General features: G+C 39.8%; 2 protein-coding genes across 11 annotated transcripts in view; one reads left to right on the top strand and one right to left on the bottom strand.

Annotated features, from left to right (window-relative positions):
- Positions 1-1596, bottom strand: part of FIRRM (FIGNL1 interacting regulator of recombination and mitosis) — a 39251-nt gene extending 37655 nt beyond the window's left edge. For 3 of the 8 annotated variants that reach the window (XR_002807841.2, XR_011438464.1, XM_070266643.1), the window contains exon 1: positions 1325-1596. Coding sequence is in view for 3 of the 8 variants with exons in the window: in XM_070266643.1 (XP_070122744.1) it covers positions 1325-1435 (111 nt within the window). In the remaining 5 variants the exon portion in view is untranslated. The remainder of the gene's footprint in view (positions 1-1324) is intronic. The other 5 variants (XR_011438463.1, XM_070266640.1, XM_070266641.1 and 2 more) reach the window with 3 other exon arrangements.
- Positions 1508-9375, top strand: METTL18 (methyltransferase 18, RPL3 N3(tau)-histidine). Of its 3 annotated transcripts, none has more exons than XM_005609647.4 (2): positions 1508-1720; positions 8006-9375. In XM_005609647.4, the coding sequence occupies exon 2, from the start codon at positions 8209-8211 to the stop codon at positions 9334-9336; it is 1128 nt and encodes a 375-aa protein (XP_005609704.2). In that variant the 5' UTR covers positions 1508-1720; positions 8006-8208; the 3' UTR covers positions 9337-9375. The 3 variants fall into 3 exon arrangements, with proteins under 3 accessions (XP_005609704.2, XP_070122748.1, XP_005609705.2); XM_070266647.1 differs by having other exon boundaries at positions 1519-1683; XM_005609648.4 differs by having other exon boundaries at positions 1589-1761.
- Positions 9376-25341: the final 15966 nt, after the last annotated feature.

Here is a 25341-nt window from a genome sequence, read left to right as displayed (position 1 = left end):
GGGGGATTCAAGACACAGTTTGAAGTCAGAAACAATAAACTTAGCGACTGGATGTTAGAGAGAAGATTCAAAGTCTTGGCTTGTGAAACCATTTATTTAGATACAGAAAAGCAGGGCACGTTTGGATTCTTTTGAATGTTAAGTTTGAGACTCAAAACCAGGTGGGAATGCTGACTTTCAATTACTGAAATCCCCCTATAAGCTTGAGAGGATAAAGAGGACCTATGTTTCTTATCTTTGTTCCCCCAAAGCCTAAGACCCTGCCGGGTACAAATCAAGGACCTAGCAAATGTTTCTGAGTAGGAGGATGGCTATTTGTTTCCCAAGTCAAAATTCTTGAGGACAGCAATTCCGTATCCACACAACGACTAAGAAACGGCTTTGGTACCTAAGCCGGATTTTGCTAATGCCTAGGTGAATGACTTCTATGTGATGGTAGCATTTATATTTGGCTTTAGCTGTAAATAATTATTTGTGCAGTGTTGCGACTCTCTCAAGTGAAAGTCATTTTTTCTTTTGGGTGTAGTTTTACTTTAAAGGTGAGCTCAAAAATGTAAAAAAAAGCAAAAAACCTTTTAACATGATGGGCTAGGACTCCTAGCACACCTAACAATCACAAAGGCATGAGACTACTAAAAACGGTCTGCACCTGGACAACGAAGGCATTAAGTCATTCAAACCCAGCAGACGAGAACCAATTACAAAAGGAAGCAACAACTTCTAACCAGCAACGACCGAAAAGAGGTCCGAAAGGGGGTGGGGAAGAACATTTTTAGTTCTTTACTACCCATCTTTTACAGACTTGGCATCATGGTAGAACTACGTCCTTTAATTCTCACAATACTGAGGGGAAGGTATTCATATTCACCACCCATTTCAGAGACGGTAGGAACTCACTCTCTCTCTCTCTCTCTACCTCATGCAGCTATTAAGAGCCAGAGCTCGGCTGCCTTACACCTCAGGTCTGAGTCTTGGCCTCCCCGACACCCCCACGCAAACGTATCTACACTGAATTGCACGTAAGGAGTACAGAAACGCTCAAAGGCGCAGGGGAACGGGCGAAAACGCCACACCCACTGCCAAAACCACGGGGCAGAACACCTCCGCGAGCCCTTCCAAAGCCAGGCATGCCTTCGGCAGGCGCCCACGGGCCTCGCGCGCCCTGCATCCCCTCGCTTATTCAGCTCGCTCATCAACAAAGAAAGGGGAGGGCTCAGGCCGCAAAAACAAAACACGGCCCAGCCGCCGGGGTGAGGAGGCCCAGCAGCACGGTTCGAGACCCGTCCCACAGCCCTCTCTAGGTGGAAGTGACAATGAAGGATATGAGGAGCCGGGGCACCATGGACGGCAGTTCCCGGCGGCATAGTTCCTCCGGCCAGCTACTTAATTCCTCCAGGGGAACCACGCTCGCTGGCGCTCCGCGCTCCTGCGACATGCTTTCGCCAACAGCACAGCTTCAAGACAGCCCGCCACCGCCAGGACCGGAAACTCCGTCCCGGCAGGCCTTGCGAGCTCTCTGCCGGCACCGGAACCATAGAGAGGAAGCCGGCTGCGATCCTTGGTGCGCCCAGGCCCCAAGAGGCTGGAGAGAAAGCCGGGTTTACCTAGCCCGCGGAGGACTGGACTCACTGGTGCGCGTTTTCCGTCTGCCGCGTCCGGCGAGAAGCGGAGTTTCGCAGCGCGGTGAGCTGGGAACATACCTGGCTGCGAGCATCCCCAGGTCTGGATCGCTGTAAACGTTGCTTTGAGGCCCTTTGGGAGGTGAGGGCTGGAAGTCCCTAGATTTGCTACCCTGCGTCCCCTGGGGTCCTCTCTGGCGTCGGGATTGACCTGAGACCGGCAGCCGGAAATGACTCCAAGCCCGGTGGTGCGGTGGGGGTAGAAAGTGGCACGTTCTTACCTGCTTAACTGCGTGACCCTTGTGTGATGGGAATAAAAGCCCCACCTGCCAGAGTTGTGCGTATTGAAGCAGATGGTGTGTATTAAGTGTCTAGCACGGTAGGTAGAAGATAGAAGTAATGTTGCTTTCGTGTTCTCTGGGCCTCTCCAGACAGTTCATTGCCCTTATTGTGTTTACTCTACCGCCAAACTAATCTTTACTAATTATCCAAAATTACCCTACTCCCATACACTTAGGACTGCTGGTCTCCACTAAATGTTTGCAGTGAGGTCATTTGGATGAATTTACACACACCAGAGCATACCTATGTGTTACGTCACCAGGTTTGTCCCCCCCCCCCCCCCCACCGCGGCCACCCTGAAAGGCTGACACCAAGACGACAAGATTGCAGCAGAGAGAGGGTGTTAACCACAAGGCATCCATGGGTGGAAGTGAGAGAATGAGTCTCAAATCCACTTCCCTGAAAACCCAGGGATATTTATGGGGTAGGGGAGCAAGGTGGTCTGAAATGTGGAGAGAGGTGATTGGAGGTGAGGAGAGGTGAGGCAATTGATGATCTGTGCAAGTGTAGTCAGACTTCATGCCTCTTCACAGGACACATGTTCACAAAATGGCAGCTTGAACGTGATTTGAGGGTGGAGTTTTTAGCCTCTTGACATCAGAAGTTCGTTTATTATGCATCTGTGTGGGCCCAGTTGATGAGCTGGTGGTCTCAACCGGCCTGACGTGGACAAAGGGTTCTAATTCCTGCAAAACATCTCAATCAGCCATTACCATGGTGACCCAGGCTCTAGGGAGATGTTATTTGTAGGAAACTAGTGGGAGTCAGATAGCATACTGCCTAAACAGCACAATTAACAATGGGTGGGAGAAGGAAAAAAAGCTGTAATCAGTAATGGCAAAAAGGAAAAAAACTGTAGTTATTAGCTACTTGATCATCAGCGGCTAACTGTTTGCTGGTTTCAATCCCTCTTGTTCTTTGGGCATGCCTCATTCTTGAGATATTTGGGGCAATAACCAATCTAGCTACTTCCTGCTGAATTGGGCATAGATCTGAGTTAGAGGAATGAAACTGTTTAGCACTCATTTGGAAATATTCTCTTGTTCCTGGCTTCAGGTTGACATTTTGTATTATTAGAATTTTTGTACCTTGATCAACAGTTTTGGAACAACATTTAAAAGCACATTTTATAATCAAGCATCCAACCAGAAGGATAAGAAGTATAGACGAGCCAAATTTTACCAGTCCCTGAAAAATGGACCTAATCCCAGTGGGGCCTCCATTTGATTTCCAGGTGGGGGCAGACATCTGGTCTTAGTTCCTGGTAGTCTTTTGTTTTAGTAGATATGCATCAGAGACCAGAAATGTGCTATACCCTGATCTTTCAGTTGTCATAGATGATGGCTATCAGCACAGACTTTCTGCCTGGAGGTCATCACATTCCTAAGGAACTCAAAAGAACAAAGTTATCAACTTATAGCAGCTGGGAGGGGCTGTAAAATCTACAGAGCATGTCTGGGTTAGTTAATCAGAGGTCATTCAAAGTTACAATATGATTCCTTTCCTACAGTGTGGCTTCCCTTATGTCAACCTTGTGTTGAGCCAATATCAGTCCCCCCCATTTTGTTGTTCATCCTTCAATCTTGAGGGATATCCTGTTGATGAGGGGCATAGGTTGTTCCATCTCACTGAACCAGTCTCTTAGTAAGATGGTGATATAGGTGGGCTCCCAAAATTAGGCCTATGTTGGGTAAGCAAGAGCTAGGATTTAATAAGAATTATTTCCAGAGAGACAAAAGGAAAAGGTTAATGGTGGGAGCAAATTATAAACCTTTCTGAGCCCAGGTGGGAGCCAGTCAAAAAAGATTTCTAGGTGTCAGAGTTGAAGCATCTTTTGCTTCAACTGTCTCTGATGATGTCATCAGGTATTCAAGTATCTTCCTGAGTAGCTCACACAGCAGCAGACATGAATCTCTCTTAAGTTTATATCAAGTTGTCCAACTTCAGTTTGCAAGGCTTCAGGAAAAATGGTAGGTTCAGTTTTCAGTGATTCCAAATGAAAATGATGGAAAAAATTTAAAACATTAGTTTGGAGATTTGTGGCCAGATATTTCAGGAGACTGGAAGAATTCAGGATCCAGTCCAATTAACAGATATAAAACAAAAATCTCAAAGACAATTATCAGAACTAGAACCTAATATCCAGGAATGTGTACTATAGTGTCTATTGAAACATAATTTTTCTCTCTAAAATCACCCTCATTTTTATAAAAGATAGCCAAATTAAGGCTAACTGGTTTTCAAAATAAGTTTAGTTTCAATAAACCTAACCTATTTATTTACATAAGTACAGCAAGAATAGCCATTGATCATATAGGCTCTTTTAAATCTGCTTTGCTGGAACCGTTTATAAGGAATCTCAGATTGAACTTTAATAGCCTCTTGAGGCCAGGAAAGCCAATCCAAGGATTTGTCATCAGGCTTTGCCTGAAATACCTTAGATTTGGATGGATTCCTCTCTTCTCTTGAGGTTCCCCAAAATATTGACATTCCTTGCACCTGCCTGATAAGTGAGCTTCCTTACTTACCCAGTATGGTTGCCAGGAATGCTGTAAACAACGTACCAGGCCAATATTTCCAAGTGGCTTTATTCCAGGAAGTCAACCTTTATTCCTCAAAAGTTGTCTTGTCATATCTGAGTCTGTGTGTTTCTCTCAAATATGATGTTCCAGTCAAAGACTTGGTATTATAACCAGTGTTTCCAATTGTGTCTTGTTATAAGGAAAACAGATTCTTATTGAACTTACGCAAATAACTATATTGCCATGAAAACAATACTCACTCATTAAGAGTTTCCAAATCCTGGAGGGATCAGGTAGGGAGAAAAATAAATAAATGTATCAGTTCTGCTTACAAAGGTATAATTTACCAAATTGCTATAAGTCATAGTTAGCATGAGAGAAAAGAAAAGATTTCCTTAAATCTGGAAAACAAAACAAAACGTCAAAAAAATCAGCAATATTTCAAATGAAAAGTCATGTAAATTATAATTATCCTCATCAGTTCATTCAGTCCTGTGTAATTGATTCTTGATCTTAATCTTCTGTCAGCAGTTTCATGAAGTCATCAGTTTCTCTGTTAGAGTTCTGTCATTTCTTACCCAGTTCAGTTTTATGATCTGAAAGCGTATCAGAAACCTGTAGTCTAGAGTAAGTGTCAGAGTCCTTTCCATGAATCTCTCTGAAGATGAAACATATTTTGCTAAAGCATCAGAGTAAAACAGCCACTATCTGAAAGTGACAAAAGACTCAAAAGGGCAATTGGCAAAGAAACTTGGCTATTTCTGTGACATACAATGCTTCAGGATAACTAGAATTATGGCTGACAACCAGGACAGAACAGAATTTTAGGAATGTTACATAATTTTTAAAACATTTATATCAATAACATTTACCCACATAATACCACCTAAGTACGTTTATCATCATTTATTTGACAATGCTTCCCATGTAATTTAACATACCAAATAAGCCTAATTAATTTAGTATTTTTATAGAAAGAGAAATAATGAGTTTCTTTGAGTAGTCCCAGGGGTCCTCTAAAAATCCTCAAAGAAAAATTTTTCCTTTATGTTAAAAGAAAGACTTCATTTAGGATTTGAATTTGTGGGTAAGCTTGTCAGAAATATCAAAAGAGTTAAAAAAACACTGTCAAATAGGAAACAATGCTCACTGTGAACCAATGCTCAGTTATCCATTCAATCAGTGACAACAGAAACAGTCAAGGGCAAACAGAGTTAAAACAGTCAGAAAACCTTAATAAAGAGACCTCATTGTTTTTGAACATAGGAAATTATTTTAACAAAACATAGATCTTCTGTCTTTTAGGTAAACTTACTCAAGGTAAATAAAAACCTTTTAAAACCTCTTTATCAAGAGCACACTAAAAGTCCAGGAAAATTATCCTTTTAAGAGAGAGAGAACCAAATTTTAATTTTTGCACCAGCTTATTTTTGACACTAAAACTCATCTGCTTAATTAGATTTAATTCAATCTTAACCAACTTGACCATGCATAAAACTCTTTGTAGGATTCCTCTTCCACAAAGCTTGCTTAACTTTCTTTTTTACATTCAGAATTTGTCCCATGCTTGCTTTCTTCCCTTCTAGTACTTTAGGACAAATTTATCTTTCTTAACAAAACAAACAAAAATATTTCCATTCCTTATACCTTCTTTACTGAAAACATACATTTACTTTCCTTGAATACAAAGATATTCTCCTTATTAATTTTTAGCAGCTTTAATTACACATATTAATTAGAATTTTTAACCCTTATAGACCTTAAAAAGCAAGCAATTAGGAACTTTCTTTTACACTAGCATTCTGTGGCTTGGCAAGTTTATAAACACTTTTTATAAAATTTCTGGAAACATGCTACTTCATAGTACAAGTTTTAATAAAATACAAGACGTTTACTAATAGTACCAAACATCTTTTAGTTTGTAATAAGAAGCCAAAAGTAGATAAACCTAGACATGCCTAATAATAATGTTTTAGTATTTTATCTTATTTGAAAAATGACCCAGATATTCAGTGAGTATTTTTTATCATTCAATTTTACTTAGCAAAACTTCAAAGTTGCAAGTTACCAGAGAGATTATGGAAGTTATCTTAAATATACGTGCCATAACACACAATTATTTTGAAAAGTTCACCCAACACTTTCATCTTTTTCACATCTATTTAGTTTACTCCCAATAATTATTTAGATTGCCTACAAAACTTCATCAGACTTTTGGCAAAATTAGCCTTCATTTTAAGTTATTATTTTTGTTAACCAGTTTTGTAATAGAAATAACATCAGCTTATTTGACCAATAAATGTAGAATGAAGGCTGCATGTCTCCATCACATCCAGTCCTGATAACTTTGAGGACATGTCCATTTTAATCAGACCAACAAGCTTAAATAAGCTTTCACTTATCAAAGATTAATTTCATCATGTTAACTCGAATGACATTTGAGTTAGTTTCTATTACATTTAGAATTTATGTAAGCACTTACTATTAGCCAATTGAATAGAGCTCTTTAGAAATTATATCATCTGGAGGTAAAATAGCACACATACATAACATACATATAGACACACATGCACAGAGTCTCCACACCTATTGTTTGAAAATTCCTGCTGTGAATCAGGTACAATGATATGCTAGTTATGAATCCAAGATGGTCTGAAACGTGGAGAGAGGTGGTTGGAGGTGAGGAGAGGTGAGGTTTGATGATCTGTGCAAGCTTAGTCAGACTCCATGCCTCTTCATAGGACCCATGTTCACAAAATGGTGGCATTAGCATGATCTGAGGGTGGAGTTTTTAGCCTCTTGACATCAAAAGGTTGCTCATCGGGCATCTCTGTGGGCCCAGTTGATGAGTTGGTGGTCCCAACTGACCTGAAGTGGACAAGGAGTTCTAATTCCTGATAAACAGCTCACATACCCATTACCATGGTGACCCAGGCCCCAGGGAGATGTTATCTGTAGGAACCTAGTGGGAATCAGACAGCATTTTGCCTAAACACAGTTAACAATGGGTGGGAGAACAGCTAAAAGCTGTAATCAGTAATTGCAAAAAGGAAGAAAACTGAAGTTACTAGCTACTTAATCATCAATGGCTGTTTGCCAGTTTCATTTGCATGTTCTTAAAGGGATGTTCATTTGCCAAAATAAAATCTCGAAGTGCTGTTACTTGAAACAGTAACAGACTGAAGTGAAGAGATCCTGGCAGTTTAGGAGGTGAATATGTTCGGGCAGGGTCATGATAAGTGACACGCTGAGTAGCTATCTCATCATTTACTGCCTGAGAATTTTGGACTTTGTGTTTTCTAGTTCTTATTGTTGCTGCTGTAGTCCTTTTGTTTTTACAGTTTTGTCTCTTCTCCAACTTTTGAACCCTGAAGAGTGTATGTATTTCCAAATCTCTTTATCTCCCTCCCTCCCCAGCTTTTATAGAAAAGACAGCTGTATGAAGGGGAGGGTTTTTTAACATTACGTTTTAGTGAAATTGGTCATTTTACTTTTTAATAACAATTTTCTTTTTTTCCGCAGAGCTAAATTTAAAGAGGAGCAAAGACCTCTAAAAAGTCATTTGGAGACATCTCTAAAATACTTGTAACTGTGTACAAGCAATTAAAGAGATATTGACCCCCAGCAAAACTAATTGAATAATTGAGGCAGGTTTATGTGTGTGTCATCAGTTCTATCCAGAAGCAGAAGAATCTTCCTCTGAATTTAAGGATTGTGTACATTTAATGAGGATGACTTTTCAATTTAATTTCAGTATAGAAGACCATCTGGAAAATGAATTAACACCCCTTGGAGGTGGAACTTTGGCCTTGGATTCCTCAGAAGAGTCTTTGGTCTCAGAAAGCCAAAAAGGTAAACATAGGGACAAAAAATGTTCTACAGAAGAGTTTGACTTGCCTCGGGATCCTTCGGGGGAACCTAAGTCAGTGAGAAATGCAGCTGTCTTTCAAGACACAGTCAGCTCACTCAGTGTAGCTAACAGTTCAAGTAACTTGGAGCCGTATGAAAAACAGCTTTGCTTGAGAATTGCCAAAGAGCATGCTATGCCTAAAGATTTAAAGAAAGTGTTAGAAAATAAAGTCATCGAAATGTTACCAGGTCTCCAGCGTGTTAACATATCAGTAGTGAAAACCATCTTGTTGAAAGAGAACTTCCCTGGAGAAAACATCGTTTCAAAAAGCTTTTCTTCTCACTCTGATCTGATTACAGGTGTTTATGAAGGAGGCTTAAAAATCTGGGAATGTACCTTTGACCTCCTGGCTTATTTCACAAAAGCCAAAGTGAAATTTGCTGGGAAAAAAGTATTAGATCTTGGCTGTGGATCAGGGTTGCTGGGTATAACTGCATTCAAGGGAGGGGCCAAGGAAATTCATTTTCAAGACTACAACAGTATGGTGATTGATGAAGTAACCTTACCTAATGTCGTGGCTAACTCCACTTTGGAAGATGAAGAAAATGATGGAAACGAACTAGATGTGAAAAGATGCAGGAAATCAAAAGTAGTACAAGATCTGTGTAAGTGCCGGTTCTTTTCTGGAGAGTGGTCTGAGTTTTGTAAGCTTGTACTAAGCAGTGAAAAAGTCTTTGAAAAGTATGATCTCATTCTCACCTCAGAAACCATTTACAATCCAGATTATTATGGTACGTTGCACCAAACTTTTGGTAGATTGTTAGATAAAAATGGACGGGTACTTTTGGCCAGCAAAGCACATTATTTTGGTGTAGGTGGAGGTATTCATCTCTTTCAGAAGTTTATAGAAGAAAGGAATGTATTTGAGACTAGAACACTCGAAATAATTGATGACGGACTAAAGAGGTTCCTAATTGAAATGACTTTTAAGTCCCCCAGATAATGTCCCCTGAGTATCCTAAATAAACCGAATAACCAAAAATGTGCTTTGAATGTTCCAATTCTGCTTTGATATTATTTTTCTCTGAAATTGTGACGTTTGTTTAGTTTTCTTTATCTAAATAATAGGCCAGCTGTATTAACAACCTTGTACTTGCTGGGTGAGACAGAAAATAGTGTCCCTGAGCATTTGATGAGATTTCCTAGGAAATCATTTTATGGGAAAGTTTTCTGTTTTCCACCCTCATTCTATTTGTCCTTTCTGCTACCCTTGACATTTTGTAACATTTTCCCCAGAAAAACCTGCCATTTCTTCTCTCAAGTTTGAATTTCTTCCAAGTCTTTGTTTGTTTCTATTTATATGAGTTGTTAAGCCATGCCATGAATTCTAAGGGCATAAGTATGTGTCACTAAATGGTAGTGAACTTAAAATATTAGATTGAAGGCCTTAGGTAACTAGGAATAAGTTTTTGTTTTGTTCTATTTTATATTCATTTATCTCATAGTAAGAAGTGGAATGCTGTGCAGTGGAAGCCACATTGAGGTGGAGGAAATAAAGGAGAATCCTGATAGAGAGTATAAAAGTGATACAGAATACTTAATTGTGCTTATGGTTCACCCTTGTAGCCAAGTAAGTAGGAGACCTGAGGGTCTTGGTAGAAGGGGAAAGGATAGGAAAGGAGAATTCCAGAGTATAGACTCCTCACTAGTTAAATAACAGGAAAGAGAAGGGGAGAAAAAGTATTTTGATTCTGGTGCAAAAATTGTCACATTTAACATCTGAAATTGGGATCTGCCTTCTTATCTATAACTGTAGTATAATGGGCAGTATTTTTGTCTTTCTTAGAGGTGCCTAAAATAATGGTACAACTTGGAGTCAGTGAAATGTGATATGTACTGGACATCTGTTAACTAGGCACTTTGTATGGTGTCTTGCTTAATATTTATAACCTATGAGGTATGTATATTTCCATTTTAATAATGATCATATAGCTAATAGTTTTCAGCATTTATTATATTCAGGGCAGAAGAGGTTTACACATACTAACATTTAATATTCATAGTAGCCCTGAGTTAGGTTATAATTACTATCTCCCTTTCATAGATAAAGAAACTGAGACTCAAGGAAGTAACTTGATCCCAATCACATTCCTCACCTTGAACCAGAATCTGAATTGAAATCTTTTGAAAGACTTTATTCTTTTCATCACTCCAGTGGTCTTAACCTTACCAATGCCTGTTTTTCAACACAAATATTTCTTAGCACTCTTTTATTATTCTGAAATGAAAGTCATAGTTAAAGAAATTTATTGGGGCTGGCCCAGTGGTGCAGTGGTTAAGTTTGCAGATTCTGCTTTGGCAGCCCAGGGTTTGCGGGTTCGGATCCTGGGCACGAACCTATGTACCACTTGTCAAGCCATGCTGTGGTAGGCGTCCCACATATAAAGTAGAGGAAGATGGGCACGAATGTTAGCTCAGGGCCAGTCTTCCTCAGCAAAAAGAGGAGGATTGACAGCAGATCTTAGCTCAGGGCTTATCTTCCTCAAAAATAAAAAAAAATTAAGGGGCCGGCCCAGTGGCACAGCAGTTAAGTTCGCGCATTCCACTTCGGCAGCCCAGGGGCCACTGGTTCAGATCCCGGGTGTGCACATGGCACCGCTCATCAAGCCATGCTATGGCAGGTGTCCCACATACAAAGTAGGGGAAGATGGGATGGAGGCGGAGCAAAATGGCGGGGTGAGCTGACCCAGGATTCTCTCCCCTCCAAAATACAACAAAAGATTGGAAGAACTGAATTTCAGAGAATAAACATAATGCCAGCTCGTTAGAGACCTATAATACCAAGAAGGCGGAGATCATAACCTTGCTTACACCCTCGGAGGCGCTGGAACAGTAGGAGAGGACATCGCTCCCTCCCCTAGAGTCTGCCATCGCTGCGGGCGGGTCGGGAAGGAGCGGGGGAGGGGCCGCGCGACCGGGGGATCATCCAGGACTCCTGCCACTGATTCAGTGGAGACCCGCTGACGGGGGGAGAGCTTCCGTCTGTGGGGACCCCATAAATCAAGGGCCTTGGGAGACCAGAGAGCAGAACTGATCTGAACCCAGACCAGCATGTGTGAGTAACAGCCCCTCCCCCTGGCAAAGCCAGTGGACGCAGCCATCTTGCCCCGAAGGCGGAGAGCTAACATGCTGCTCTCGACCCCCATCTAGTGGCGACAGGCTGTAACTGCAACTGAATTCTACCACCATGAGAATAAACCGCTCCTCTACCATCCAGCAATTTATAAAAGCCCCAGACCAGAAGGAAAACAATGAAAACACAGAATTAAGTCCTGAGGACTTGGAATTAGGTAAACTAAGTGATAATGAGTTCAGAGCAGCTATAATCAAAAAACTCAATGAGGTAGAGAGAAAGATAGAGAAACAAGCCGAGTTCTGGAGTTACTTCACAAAAGAGATTGAAATCATAAAGAAGAATCAAACAGAATTACTTGAGACGAAAAACACAATGGACCCAATAAAACAGAATACGGATGCCCTGAATGCCCGTGTAGACAACATAGAGGAGAAAATTAGCATAATCAAAGATAGGCTGAATGGTGCCAGACAGAGGAAGAAAGAGAACTAAGAATTAAAAAAATGAGGAAAATCTTTGAGAGATAATGGATTCAATGAGGAGTAAGAACATAAGGATCATAGGAATTCCCAGGAATATGGAAAAGGAAAATGGAGCAGAAAGTGTGCTTAATGAAATTATTGAAGAGAACTTCCCAAATCTAGGGATCGACAGAGAAATGTGTGTAGAGGAGGGTTTTAGATCTCCTAGATTTGTCAATGTAAAAAGACCTACTGCAAGGCACATAGTAGTAAAGTTGGCAAAAAGGAAAGATAAGGAGAGAATACTCAGGGAAGTAAGAAAAAAAAAGAGAATAACCTATCAAGGAGCCCCTATCAGACTGTCAGCAGAATTCTCTACAGAAACCCTACAAGCTAGGAGAGAATGGAATGACATATTCAAAGCTTTAAAGGATAAAAATCTTCAGCCAAGAATACTCTTATCCAGCAAGAATTTCCTTCAGATATGAGGGAGAAATTAAATCTTTTCCAGACAAACAAAAGTTAAGGGAATTTGTAATTAAAAGCCCTCCATTACAAGAAATCCTTAAGAAGGCGCTCATACCTGAAAAAAGAAAAAAGGGAGAAAGGGGACACAATCCACAGACTAGGGAGACCGATGGATAGAACCAGAACATGATAGCAAATATTCAATTATAGCATTAGGGTAAAGGTAAGGAAACTACCAAAACAAGGACGATCTTAGCACTCTAACTACCAATTAATAAGACGAGTTGGAATAAAAATGAAAATACTTATTTAGGAGGGGAAGAGCAAAGGGTCTAAATCAGTATTGGTCAAGTAAGTAAGAGACCACCAGAGAATAGACTATATTATACACGAGATTCTAAATACAAACTTCAAGGTAGACACTAAAATAAAGTACAGAACAGAGTCACAAATCATAAATAAGGAAAAATCTAAGAAACCCAGCATAAGAAATTGCAGTATTAAATGGGTAGTCTAAAGCAAACAGGAAAAGAAATGCAGGAAAACAAGATAATGAGCAACAGATTAACAGCATTAAGTCCACATGCATCAATAATCACTCTCAATGTGAATGGATTGAACTCTCCAATAAAAAGACACAGAATGGCAAAATGGATTAAAGAACACGATCCAACAATTTGTTGCCTCCAGGAAACACACCTCAGCCCCAAGGACAAACACAGACTCAGGGTGAAGGGGTGGAGGACAATACTTCAAGCAAATAGCAAGGAAAAAAAGACAGGTGTTGCACTTCTCATATCAGACCAAGTGGATTTCAAAATAAGACAGGTAAAGAGAGATACAGAGGGACAATATATAATGATCAAAGGGACACTTCATCAAGAAGAAATAACGCTTATAAGTATCTATGCACCCAACACAGGAGCACCAAGATTCATAAAGCAACTATTAACAGACCTAAGGGAAGATGTTAAAAACAACACAATAATAGTAGGGGACCTCAACACCCCACTCACATCAATGGACAGATCATCCAGACAGAAAATCAACAAGGAAATAGTGGAGCTAAATGAAAAACTAAAACAATTGGACTTAATAGACATATATAGATCACTCCACCCTGAAAGAGCTGAATACACATTCTTCTCAAGTGCACATGGAACATTCTCTAGGATAGACCATATGTTGGGAAACAAGGCAAGCCTCTACAAATTTAAAAAAATTGAAATAGTAACAAGCATCTTCTCAGATCATAGTGCTATAAGGCTAGAAATTAATTACAAGAAAAAAAGCTGAGAAAGGCACAAAGATGTGGAGACTAAACAACACACTACTGAACAAGCAATGGATCATTGAAGAAGTTAAAGAAGAAATAAAAAAATACCTGGAAACAAATGAAAATGATAGCATGCCATACCAACTCATATGGGATACAGCAAAAGCTGTATTAAGAGGAAAATTCATCGCAATACAGGCACATCTTAACAAACAAGAAAAATCCCAAATAAGCAACCTTAAAGCACACCTAACTGAACTAGAGAAAAAAGAACAAATGAAGCCCGAAGTCAGCAGAAGGAGAGAAATAATAAAAATCAGAGCAGAAATAAATACTATTGAAACGAAAAAGGCAGTAGAAAGGATCAATGAGACAAAGAGCTGGTTTTTTGAGAAGATAAATAAAATTGACAAACCCCTAGCCAGACTTACAAAGAAAAAAAGTGAGAAAGCTCAAATAAGCAAAATCAGAAATAAGCGAGGAGAAATAACAACAGATTCTGCAGAAATACAACAGATTATAAGAGAATACTACAAAAAACTATATGCCAACAGAATGGATAACCTAGAGGAAATGGATAAATTCTTGGACTCCTACAATCTCCCAATGCTCACTCAAGAAGAGGCAGACAACTTGAACAGACCAATCACAAGGAAAGAGATTGAAACAGCAATCAAAAACATCCCAAAGAATAAAACCCCAGGACCAGATGGCTTTCCTGGGGAATTCTACCAGACTATCAGAGAGGATTTAATACCTATCCTTTTCAAGCTATTCCCAAAAATTAGGGAAGATGGAACACTTCCTAACACATTCTATGAGGCCAACATGACGCTGATCCCAAAACCTGACAAGGACACCATGATAAAAGAGAACTACAGGCCAATATCACTGATGAACATAGATGCAAAAATGCTAAACAAAATTTTGGCAACCAGAATTCAGCAATTCATCAAAAGAATCATACATCATGATCAGGTGGGATTTGTACCAGGGACACAGGGCTAGTTCAACATCCGCAAATCAATCAACGTGATACACCATACACCACATCAACAAACTGAGGAATAAAAACCACATGATCATCTCAATAGATGCAGAGAAGGCATTTGACAAGATCCAACAGCCATTTATGATAAAAACTCTGAACAAAATGGGCATAGAAGGAAACTACCTCAACATAATAAAGACCATATACGACAAACCCATAGCCAACATCATACTCAATGGGCAAAAACTGAACGCCATCCCCCTGAAAACAAGAATGAGACAAGGATGCTCTCTATCACCACTCATATTTAACATAGTACTGGAGGTCCTGGCCAGAGCAATCAGGCAAGAAAAAGGAATAAAAGGAACACAAATAGGGAGGGAAGAAGTGAAACTCTCGCTGTTTGCAGACGACATGATCTTATATATAGAAAACCCCAAAGAATCCATTGGAAAACTGTTAGAAGTAATCAACAACTACAGCAAAGTTGCAGGGTATAAAATCAATTTGCATAAATCAGTAGCATTTCTATACTCCAGTAATGAACCAACAGAAAAAGAACTCAAGAATACAATACCATTCACAATCGCAACAAAAAGAATAAAATACCTTGGGGCAAATTTAACTAAGGAAGTGAAGGACCTATATAATGAAAATTACAAGGCCTTTCTGAGAGAATTGGATGACGACATAAGGAGATGGAAAGACATTCCATGTACATGGATTGGAAGAATAAACATAGTTAAAATGTCCGTTCTACCTAAAGCAATCTACAGATTCAACGCCATCCCAATCAGAATCCCAATGACATTCTTTACAGAATTAGAACAAAGAATCCTAAAATTCATATGGGGCAACAAAAGACCCCGAATTTCTAAAGCAATCCTGAGAGAAAAGAACAAAACGGGAGGCATCACAATCCCTGACTTCAAAACATACTACAAAGCTACAGTAATCAAAACAGCATGGTACTGGTACAAAACCAGGTGCACAGATCAATGGAACAGAATTGAAAGCCCAGAAATAAAACCACACATCTATGGACAGCTTATCTTTGACAAAGGAGCTGAGGACATACAATGGAATACAATGGAAAATGGCATACATTTTCAACAAATGGTGCTGGGAAAACTGGAAAGCCACATGTAAAAGAATGAAAATTGACCATTCTTTTTCACCATTCACCAAAATAAACTCAAAATGGATCAAAGACCTAAAGGTGAGACCTGAAACCATAAGGCTTCTGGAAGAAAACGTAGGCAGTACACTCTTTGACATCAGTATTAAAAGGATCTTTTCGGACACCATGCCTTCTCAGAGAAGGGAAACAATAGAAAGAATAAACAAATGGGACTTCATCAGATTAAAGAGCTTCTTCAAGGCAAATGAAAACAGGATTGAAACAAAAAAACAACCCACTAACTGGGAAAAAATATTTGCAAGTCATGTATCTGACAAAGGCTTAATATCCATAATATATAAAAAACTCTCGCAAGTCAACCACAAAACATCAAACAACCCAATCAAAAAATGGGCTGGAGACATGAACAGACATTTCTCCAAAGAAGATATACTGATGGCCAATAGGCACATGAAAAGATGCTCATCATCGCTGATCATCAGGGAAATGCAAATCAAAACTACACTAAGATATCACCTTACACCCGTTAGAAGGACAAAAATATCTAAAACTAATAGCAAGAAACATTGGAGAGGTTGCGGAGAAAAAGGAACCCTCATACACTGCTGGTGGGAATGCAAACTGGTGCAGCCACTAAGGAAAACAGTATGGAGATTCCTCAAAAAATTAAAAATAGAACTACCATACGATCCAGCCATCCCACTACTGGGTATTTATCCAAAGAGCTTGAAGTCAGCAATCCCAAAAGTCCTATGCACCCCGATGTTTATTGCAGCACTGTTTACAATAGCCAAGACGTGGAAGCAGCTAAGTGTCCAGCAACAGAAGAATGGATAAAGAAGACGTGGTACATATATACAATGGAATACTACTCAGCTGCAAAACAGAACAAAATCATTCCATTTGCAATAATATGGATAGGCCTTGAGAGAATTATCTTAAGTGAAATAAGCCAGCGAGAGAAGGATAATCTGTGTATGACTCCACTCATATGAGGAATTTAAAATTATGGACTAAGAACAGTTTAGTGGACACCAGGGGAAAGGTGGGGTGGGGGGTGGGCACAAAGGGTGAAGTGGTGCACCTACAACATGACTGACAAACATTAATGTACAACTGAAATTGCACAAGATTGTAACCTATCAATAACTCAATAAAAAAAAAAAAGTAGGGGCAGATGGACACGGATGTTCCTCAGCAAAAAGACGAGGATTGGTGGCAGATGTCAGCTCAGGGCTGATCTTCATCAAGGAAAATAATAAATAGAATAAAATAGTTGAAAAAAATTTTAAAAAAGAAATGTATGTACACACATCATTAAAAATTATATATATTACACATAAATCCTTAATGTATATATAATCATATATATATCATCTATGTACATATACATAAAATTATAATATGAAAAAGTCATTTATAATCAAATAATTTGTATCTCATCAGGTAAATGCACAGGTGTAGCTACAGAGAAGACATGTAGTTGTAAGATGCTTGTATCTAGGGTGCCACTACTGCAAACGCCACAGCTACATTCCAGAACCACCAGCTAGATAAGGTAGAACTGGCCCTAACAGCTGGTTTGGTTATTGAGGTGATACAAAGCATTGGATAGAGTCCCACAACAATAGTATCAATGATTTTGAGACAAACAGGTATGTCTCAGTTGTCCAAGATGAATTAGACTCCTAATGAGGTGTCATCCAGGAGGCCTGTTCAGGAGCAGAAGAGACACGGCTCAGGGCACAATTTCAGCCCTTAGACGGAGAGGGTACAGTGCAAACAGAAGAACTGAAAGCAGAAGCCCAGTCCTGGGAACTAGATAATTCTGGGCATTAAAGAATTCTGGGAGTGTTACTCCCCAACAGGGACACACCTACGCAAGACAGCTGGCAAACAAGAGACTTGAGATACAAATATGGCTACAAATCCAGGAGAAGGATGCATAGTATGCCTTCTCATATAAACAGTTTAACTTAATCATTTAAGGAAGTGTGTATGTTAAGACAGTGGGCTTTGGAGTCCAATACTTTGGGTTAAAATTCAGTTTCCCCATCTATAACACAGGATTTACAATAGTATCTCCTTAACAGAGTTCTTTTAAAGAATAATAGTTAATACTGAGCACTTACCATGGTTCCTTCCACATGGTTCCTATATATAAAAGAAAGTGATTATTTCCAAGAATTCTTATAATACTTAGTCATCCTGTTTTCTCAGTCGAATAGGAAGCCTTGCTCACTTTTGATAAAAATTGGGTTTGGACCTTTACAGTTTACCAGTCCCGGTTCAGAACTTGGAGAAACAAATAAATTCCAGACTTTGCACTGCTTGGCACCCGACCCCCGTTCTCTCCATCCACGCACCCTTCCCCCACTCCACCTCGCAGTTCCTAAGTTGTCTTTTTTGGATGCTTTGGTGTTGCAGATCATTAAGGATGAAGAAGAATGCAACTTGTAAAGTCGTTTCGAAGAACTCAGTCACATATATGCTGTTTTCTTCCTTTAAACTTCCCATTTCTCAGATGCACCTGTGCCCTCAGTTCCAGTTCCACTGCCCCTGCCCCGCAGATGGCTTTCAGCCCTTGGTTCAGAAACTGAGGGGTGTGGGAAATGTGTCCAGGCTGACCGGCAGCTGACACACTTCCCTGTATCAATTGCAGAAGCCAATGACACGTGTGCTGTAGTGTCCCCAGGGGAGGTGGAGTCAGTTGCTCAGCTAGAGAATAAACTTTCTGAGAGGAGAAAATGTGTCTTCACTTTTCAGTACTCTCATAGTGTTTTATTCAGGTGCTTAATACAGAGCTGTATGAAAAAGAGGAGGAACAAGGAAACCCTGGGACACCATGAACTTGAGTCTTTACCTCCACTTCAGCCAGAATTTCCTGAACTTTTCATACTATGTTACAGTGGTATTAAGCCTTTTCTTCGGGTAAAAGTGCACATTCAAAATCACCATCATAACTTGGGCAGCCCGGCAGAGAAGGTGCTCTGCGCCATACAAGAACCCTTTACGGCAGCCCAGTGATGTGGCTTCTAGTCAACCAAACAGTGTGGGGAAGCTGCAGTTCATTTATCACCACTAGATATTCTCTCACAATTCGAATTTCTGTCTTCTTGAGGAATTAAAAGTGAACTCAGATAACCCTTAAAAGTGAGTTCATCGTCTATAGAGGAAGTTGTCAAAGGGAAGTGCTTTTCAGGAGAAGAATTGGTACTCTATTTGAAAGAAACCGTAAAAATTACAATAGCAGCAAACAGCTTGGTAACCTAAGTATTAGTAAAGAAAGTGGGACATTTTGCCCCTCATAGAACAGGGTAAGTGGCCAAGAAAGTTATGATCTTCAAGGATGTAAGGAAGGGAAGCTGTAGCTGTTGTTTTCCATGGCATATACTGACGTGATGGAAAAAGTAGGTATGAAGGCTCGCCTCTGGCAGTATGGACCTTAAGCCTTTGTGTAGAATCAGACATACTCAATCTCATGGACCCCCAAATGCCACCGCCAGGCTGCTGCTGGACTGTGTGGTGCCTTTGTACAAAGGAAAAGATGCTCTGTCCTCCAGGCAGATTCAACCCCATCTTAGGGAACACAGTGGGGCACATGGAACAGGGCTGTTTTCAGCTCCATTTGCCTCTCACCTCTTAGCCCTGTGGGTTACTCCTACAAACTTTGACAGCTTTCCAACTGATAAGATAGAGGAAATGCGCAATAAACTGATGAACCTCAAGAGAACCACATGACACCCACCAAATATAGGAAGGGGGGCTGTAAGAGACAGTTCTCTTCTTCTTTTCTCCCTCAAGGTGATTTACAGCATCTCTGTCGGGGGCAACCAGCAAGGAGAGATGGAATAAGGTCTTAGTTATCTTATTGTGCAGTAACTGAAATCAAAAGAAATGTTTGAACTGGGGTTAGAGCACAGAGGCAAGTATTCCCATGTGACCTCCCCCTGCACACTGGACACTGCAGGAAAGGTTATCAAGGTGAGCACTGGGGTCAGAAGGCTGCTGAAACCTGTCCCTATCACCGTATCCAGGAGTCTCAGAAGTTCTTCACTGTCCTGGCTGCACAGCAGCAACAGCAGCACAGTTCTGAGAACCACCTCACATACCCAGTTACCCGGATAAGACGAGTGTCACTCCAGCCATTTTCTCAGCCTACTCTGAAATGTCCAATAGGTTCCCGCCCTTGAGGTTTGACTCCTAGTCCCAACATGATGACCATCAATCATTCAACCAGTCATGCCTCTGATCTGAGGCTACATAAAGTAGAAGTCAATATACCTCAGAATGTGCTGATGACAAACTCACTCACTCTGAGAGATTTATTTAGTCAAAAAGGTAAATAGAAAAAAATGTTATCTGAGGTAGGAAAGGAGTCTTGTCCAGATTCTTTATGTGTGTCTAAAATGTCCTAAAACTCAAAATTCATCTAGATCTCTGCTGCTCTAAATAACTTCTGGTGTATTTCTATAAACTTGATTCTGAATTTGTTTTAAATAGCGTGAAATAGAGTGTTTAGGGGGAGAGGATTTTTTTTAGGGGAGAATTTATGTGCGAAGTTAGGTTAAAACCTGGAAACTCAAAACACCCCCGGTCGGTCACTGGCACACCACATTCTCATTAACCAATCTCAATGCCAGCTTTTTTTATTATCATTGCATTTCCACCATCTGTGTTTTAAAAATCTTCAGAGGGAGCCACATTTTCAGTGGTTTGCTTTTCTTCCCTGAGCTTTCCACAAATTGAACTCTGTTTCCTGTTTGCTTTGCTGTTTTCAATCTCCTCCAGGATTTTTACAATAAGAACCAAAAAGATTCTTCTAAGGAAAATACCTCAGAGAAATGTTTTCTTGGGAGGTGGCACCGATGTTTTTAATGCTCTGAATTTTAGTTCCTTTAACAGGAAATGTGTTCAAATCTGTATTTCAAACATTAAACCACAGTGCTCTTAACTTTGTGACGGATTTTTCTTTTCCCAGAGTGGGAAAAAGATCTTACTCTGTAACTTTTCCCCAAAATACTCTAGAAATTCTTCTTCCCTTCTCCTATAGTCCTGTAGTTCAGCATAAAGAGAAATAATCTCAGAGTCAAAATCATTAGAGACTTTTATGTCGCCAGTAATTTTAGTTTGCTATCATCTATTATCATATACACATTTTATCCCATTGCTTAAAAATAAATGACAAAGCAAAATGTCAGAGCCTGAATATAAATCATTTTACCCATAATTGGTCTAAAGGACCATTCTGGATAGGCCCACTCTTTGGTCATTCATAAACATGCACTCAAAGTTTTCTATCTCTCAGGAGTATTTTAGTAATAGGAAGAACTGAGTCCCTCCCAGGTACCACCTCCTAGGTGCCAGTCGCTTCATGGTGAATTTTCTCCAATACTTGCAAATCAAACAGAATTCTGCCCTACTCTACAGATCAAACACATTCTCCTTCCAACAAGAGTTCACCATGTACTGACCTTGTGTAAACAAGACAATTTCTGTCCTTAATAATTTCTGTTAAGGAAATGTGATACTTGTAAGAAAATTTTACTCTGGTGTTGTATAGTAACTGAGCACACTTGCAGTTACACCCCATTTCTCCTGAATCTTCATAGAAGTGCTGTGAGAAATAGACAAATCCTCAAGTTTGTTTGCCTTCTGTGTGCCGCATTTGCTGTGATTTGTGCATTTCCTTTGTTAGTCAAGGGACTTTGTCAAATTTAATTTATGAAGGGCCAGAGATTAAGTAACAGGAAACAGAACAATATATAACATAGTTTTGGACTCAGGCCTCAGAAGAAGAGAGATATATGAAAGCAAGCAAACAAACAAAGCCAGGGGGCTGGGAAGGGAAGGAGGGAAATGAAGAATGATAGAGAGACAAATATGGAATCATATTCATTAAAATTTAAAAAAGCATAAAGAGTTCTGGGAAATATAAAATGGTGGAGTTCAAGGAAAAGACCACAATCAGGGAGTCAAGAGGTTGCCTAGAATTCACACAATAGTTGAACTTTGAAACCAGTGACTGGAGGCGGGATTGTTGGTGACTCACAGCAGAGAAGACAATCAAGGGACAGGGGTATACGACTAAGGTAAGAGGCCAAGGAGAAGCAGCTGATGCCAGCCCAGGCGACCTTGCTGTGCCCCTCGCATTTCATCCCAGTTGGAGTTTTGGTTTGTAGGACAATACTGCCTAGCTTTATACCTCGAATGACTATATAGCCGGGTTTGCCTGAGACAGTCCCAGTGTTCCATCTGCTTTAACATTCTAGCACTCTCAAAAGTGTACTGATTTGGATGATAATTATATTTTCAGCCTATTTATACCAATTCTGTAGCACTCTCCTTAACCTTATAATTTTGTGGAATAAGTCACAATTGAAAAAAAAATCATTCAATAAATAAATATTAACTTCCAAGTTCAGTCTTTTAAAAACCTACACCCAAGTTTCAAGGAAAATGCTTCCTTTCCTATCATATGTCAGGCACTGAGCTTAAAAATGGGATATAAAGATAAAATGATACATTACATGCTCTTAGGGAGCTTCCAATCTAGGGTGGAAGTAGTAACACAACTAGTGAACCTCTTGTGTGAGTGTTACACACACTGTGCAGGTTTCTGATAGGGTAGTCCTTTTGAGCTATAGAGTGAGACCATATGCCTGTAATGGGGTGTACAAGGGAGAAGGTAGAAGGAGAAGAGAATGAGTGGATATTGTCCAGTATCAATGGTCAGGTGGTGACTTGGTAGATTTCAGACAGAAACAGAAGTTGGAAGATTGATGAAAGAGCTAGGGCATCCTGCTTTTCTTCTTTTAACTCCAGACTTCAAGAGTTGAGACAGTTCTGGGGGGACAGATGGGCTCTGCTAAATGGAGGCAGACTATTGGGGACAATGGGCTGAAGATGAGTGACGTACGTCTCATAAGGAGAATGTGAACATAAGTGAACACTCCTCCCCTGCTTCCTAATTAGAGTCTACCTCCATTGCCAATCCTAAAGGCCAGGGACTTTATTTTATTAGGGGAAATTACTAGTTTCCTTACATAAATATGCAAGCAGAAAATTAACATGCAGCAGGAGAATAGCAACAATGGCAGTCAATGTTGATACGATGCTAACACAGAGGAGAAATTCCTTTGGGCCAGTGACAGAAGACTTCTCAGAAGAGATAACACTTGACCTCAGACTCAAATATAAGTGGATTTTCATCAGATTGATGGAGTGGGGTGGGAAGGACAGAGAACTGAGTGCTATCAGTCAGAAGGACTAGTCTGTGAAAAAGTACTGAACCCTGAGAGTATGTTAATTCACTAGTTCATTGAATATTTGTTGAGCACCTACTGTCTGCCAAGCGCATTTCTAGGTGCTGGGGTGGGAGGAGAGTCTGCATTTCTAACTAGCTTCAGGTGATGCTGATGCTGCTGGACTACAGATGGCACTATAAGAGGCGAAACTCGAAATCATGGAGCTACACGACTTCAGTCAGATGTGAAACTGGTTCAGTGACCATTAAAAGCTTCCAAATTCAATATTTTTCCTGTTAAAATTGCCATCAATTAAATTTCTTCAAAACTTTGCTTTACTAATCTAAATTACATGTTCTATGGCCACTTTTAAAAACTGGCATTTTAAAATAACAAACTTTAGTACTTTAGTTTTAAATTGTTTTATTAAGAAAGAATTTTTTAAGAGTGAGTTCAGTCTGTTAAAAACCTACGCCCAAGATTCAAGGAAAATGACACCCTTCTGATCCATTAAGCTGATAACAGACCTCTGAGCGTAAACCGTTGGATTTCACTTACGGCACATAATGATCAATCTGTCACGTTTGTTGATTTCTTGTAAGGAAGTGACTGTGACATATCTGAAGTGAAACTTAGGCTTAAGATGCATTGTTATTTTCCCCTGGCTGACTGAAGGGCTGGTACATCTATAGAACTCCCAGGGAAAGTTCTGGAAACCGTACAGGCCTGAATATTTCTTGTGGGCATCTTCACACAACAGAGTTGTGACTTTATGTTGTTTCTTAATCACTAAGCACGTCTCAGAACCAGCAGCACAGAGCAAAGATAAGCATTCAAGAAAGTGGTTGGCAGTGTGGTGTGGTGGAAAGGCCACTGGAATACAAGTTGGACAGACCTGAGTCCTCCACTGATCCTTGCCCTTAGTAACTGTGAGCATGCCCTTCATCAAATAACTAAGATCTAATAGTTTCCTCTTCAATAAAATGTTGGATATTTGTTTTGTTTATTCTCACTGTTATGAATTTCAAATGTAATATTGTACATTAATGTTTCATATAAATCTGTGACATTAGTCTTATTTAAAACCAATGTTCTTGATTCATGTTTCCTTTCCTTTCCCATACTTAACTAAAATGGACATTTCTAGTGCTGCTACTGCCATTATTTAGTTAATTGCTCCCTTTGTTTCTCTCTTGCTAATCAAGGATTCCCTCAATTCACCCAATGCTAATTGGACCAAGGCTAATCTTTTCACCCCGTACCACAGATGATAGTTTTCGTAGCACACCAAGTCAAACTCATCTCTTCACTGATTAAAATCCTTAATATCTTCCCATTTTCAAAGATGGTGGTCTCCAAAGTGGGTGTACAAGACACTTCATTGCAATGCAGAAAAAAAATATTAGACCACACATTTGTATCGGTTTTTTATCTAATACTTGAGAAAGAAATTAATTCTTGATTTGTCTCCCATGGCATAAGATACACCAGGAGGTCAGTACAATCTTCTAGTGCTCTGCCAACATAACTGTCTCTGTCTCTATTTACATTACCTCAGGACCATGAGGACCGTGTCTATAGGAAAGAGGAGTCTGAAGTCTTCATAAAGAAGCGGTAAAAGTGGGGTCATCGTGGAAGACTTTCCAGGGGAAATTTTGAGAACTTGCCCTGGTACCGTTGATTATTCCAAGGGTAGCCTGCCTTTCTGGGGAAAGCCCTAAGTGCCTGAGAAAAGGGTCAGTGTTTTATCACATCACTCCTTTACCCCAAAATTTTCAGTAGCTCTCTATTATCTCAAGGGCAAAGTTCAACTCTCTTAGTCTGCATTCAAGACTCTCCTTAATTCAGCCCAAACTGCCATTTCCATCCTGTCTCTAGAACACTTCTGTAATTATTCCTCCGAAAGCAATCTTTCATCATCAAAGGTTATCGCCCCATTATGACTACCTGGGCTTCCTTTCTCTTTCTCTCTTTTTTTTAGTTTTATTTTTTCTTTAAGTTTTATTCAGATATAATTGACATACAGCACTGTATGTTTAAGATGTACAGCATATTGACTTGACGTACGTATATTGTGAAATGATTATCACCAGTTTATTTAACATCCATCATGTCATATAGATATTACAAAAAGAGAAGTGATGAAAAAGTGTTTTTTTCCTTGTGATGAGAACTTTTAGAATTTATTCTCTTAGAAACTTTTAAATATACCATACAGTAGTGTTGACTATCATCATCATGTTGTGTATTACATCCCAGTACTTGTTTATCTTAAACCTGGAAGTTCG

Source organism: Equus caballus, chromosome 5, assembly GCF_041296265.1.
Source record: "Equus caballus isolate H_3958 breed thoroughbred chromosome 5, TB-T2T, whole genome shotgun sequence".
Lineage (NCBI taxonomy): Eukaryota > Metazoa > Chordata > Mammalia > Perissodactyla > Equidae > Equus > Equus caballus.
The sequence above is the reverse complement of the archived record's forward strand: the minus strand, read 5'-3'. Positions and strand labels throughout refer to the sequence as shown.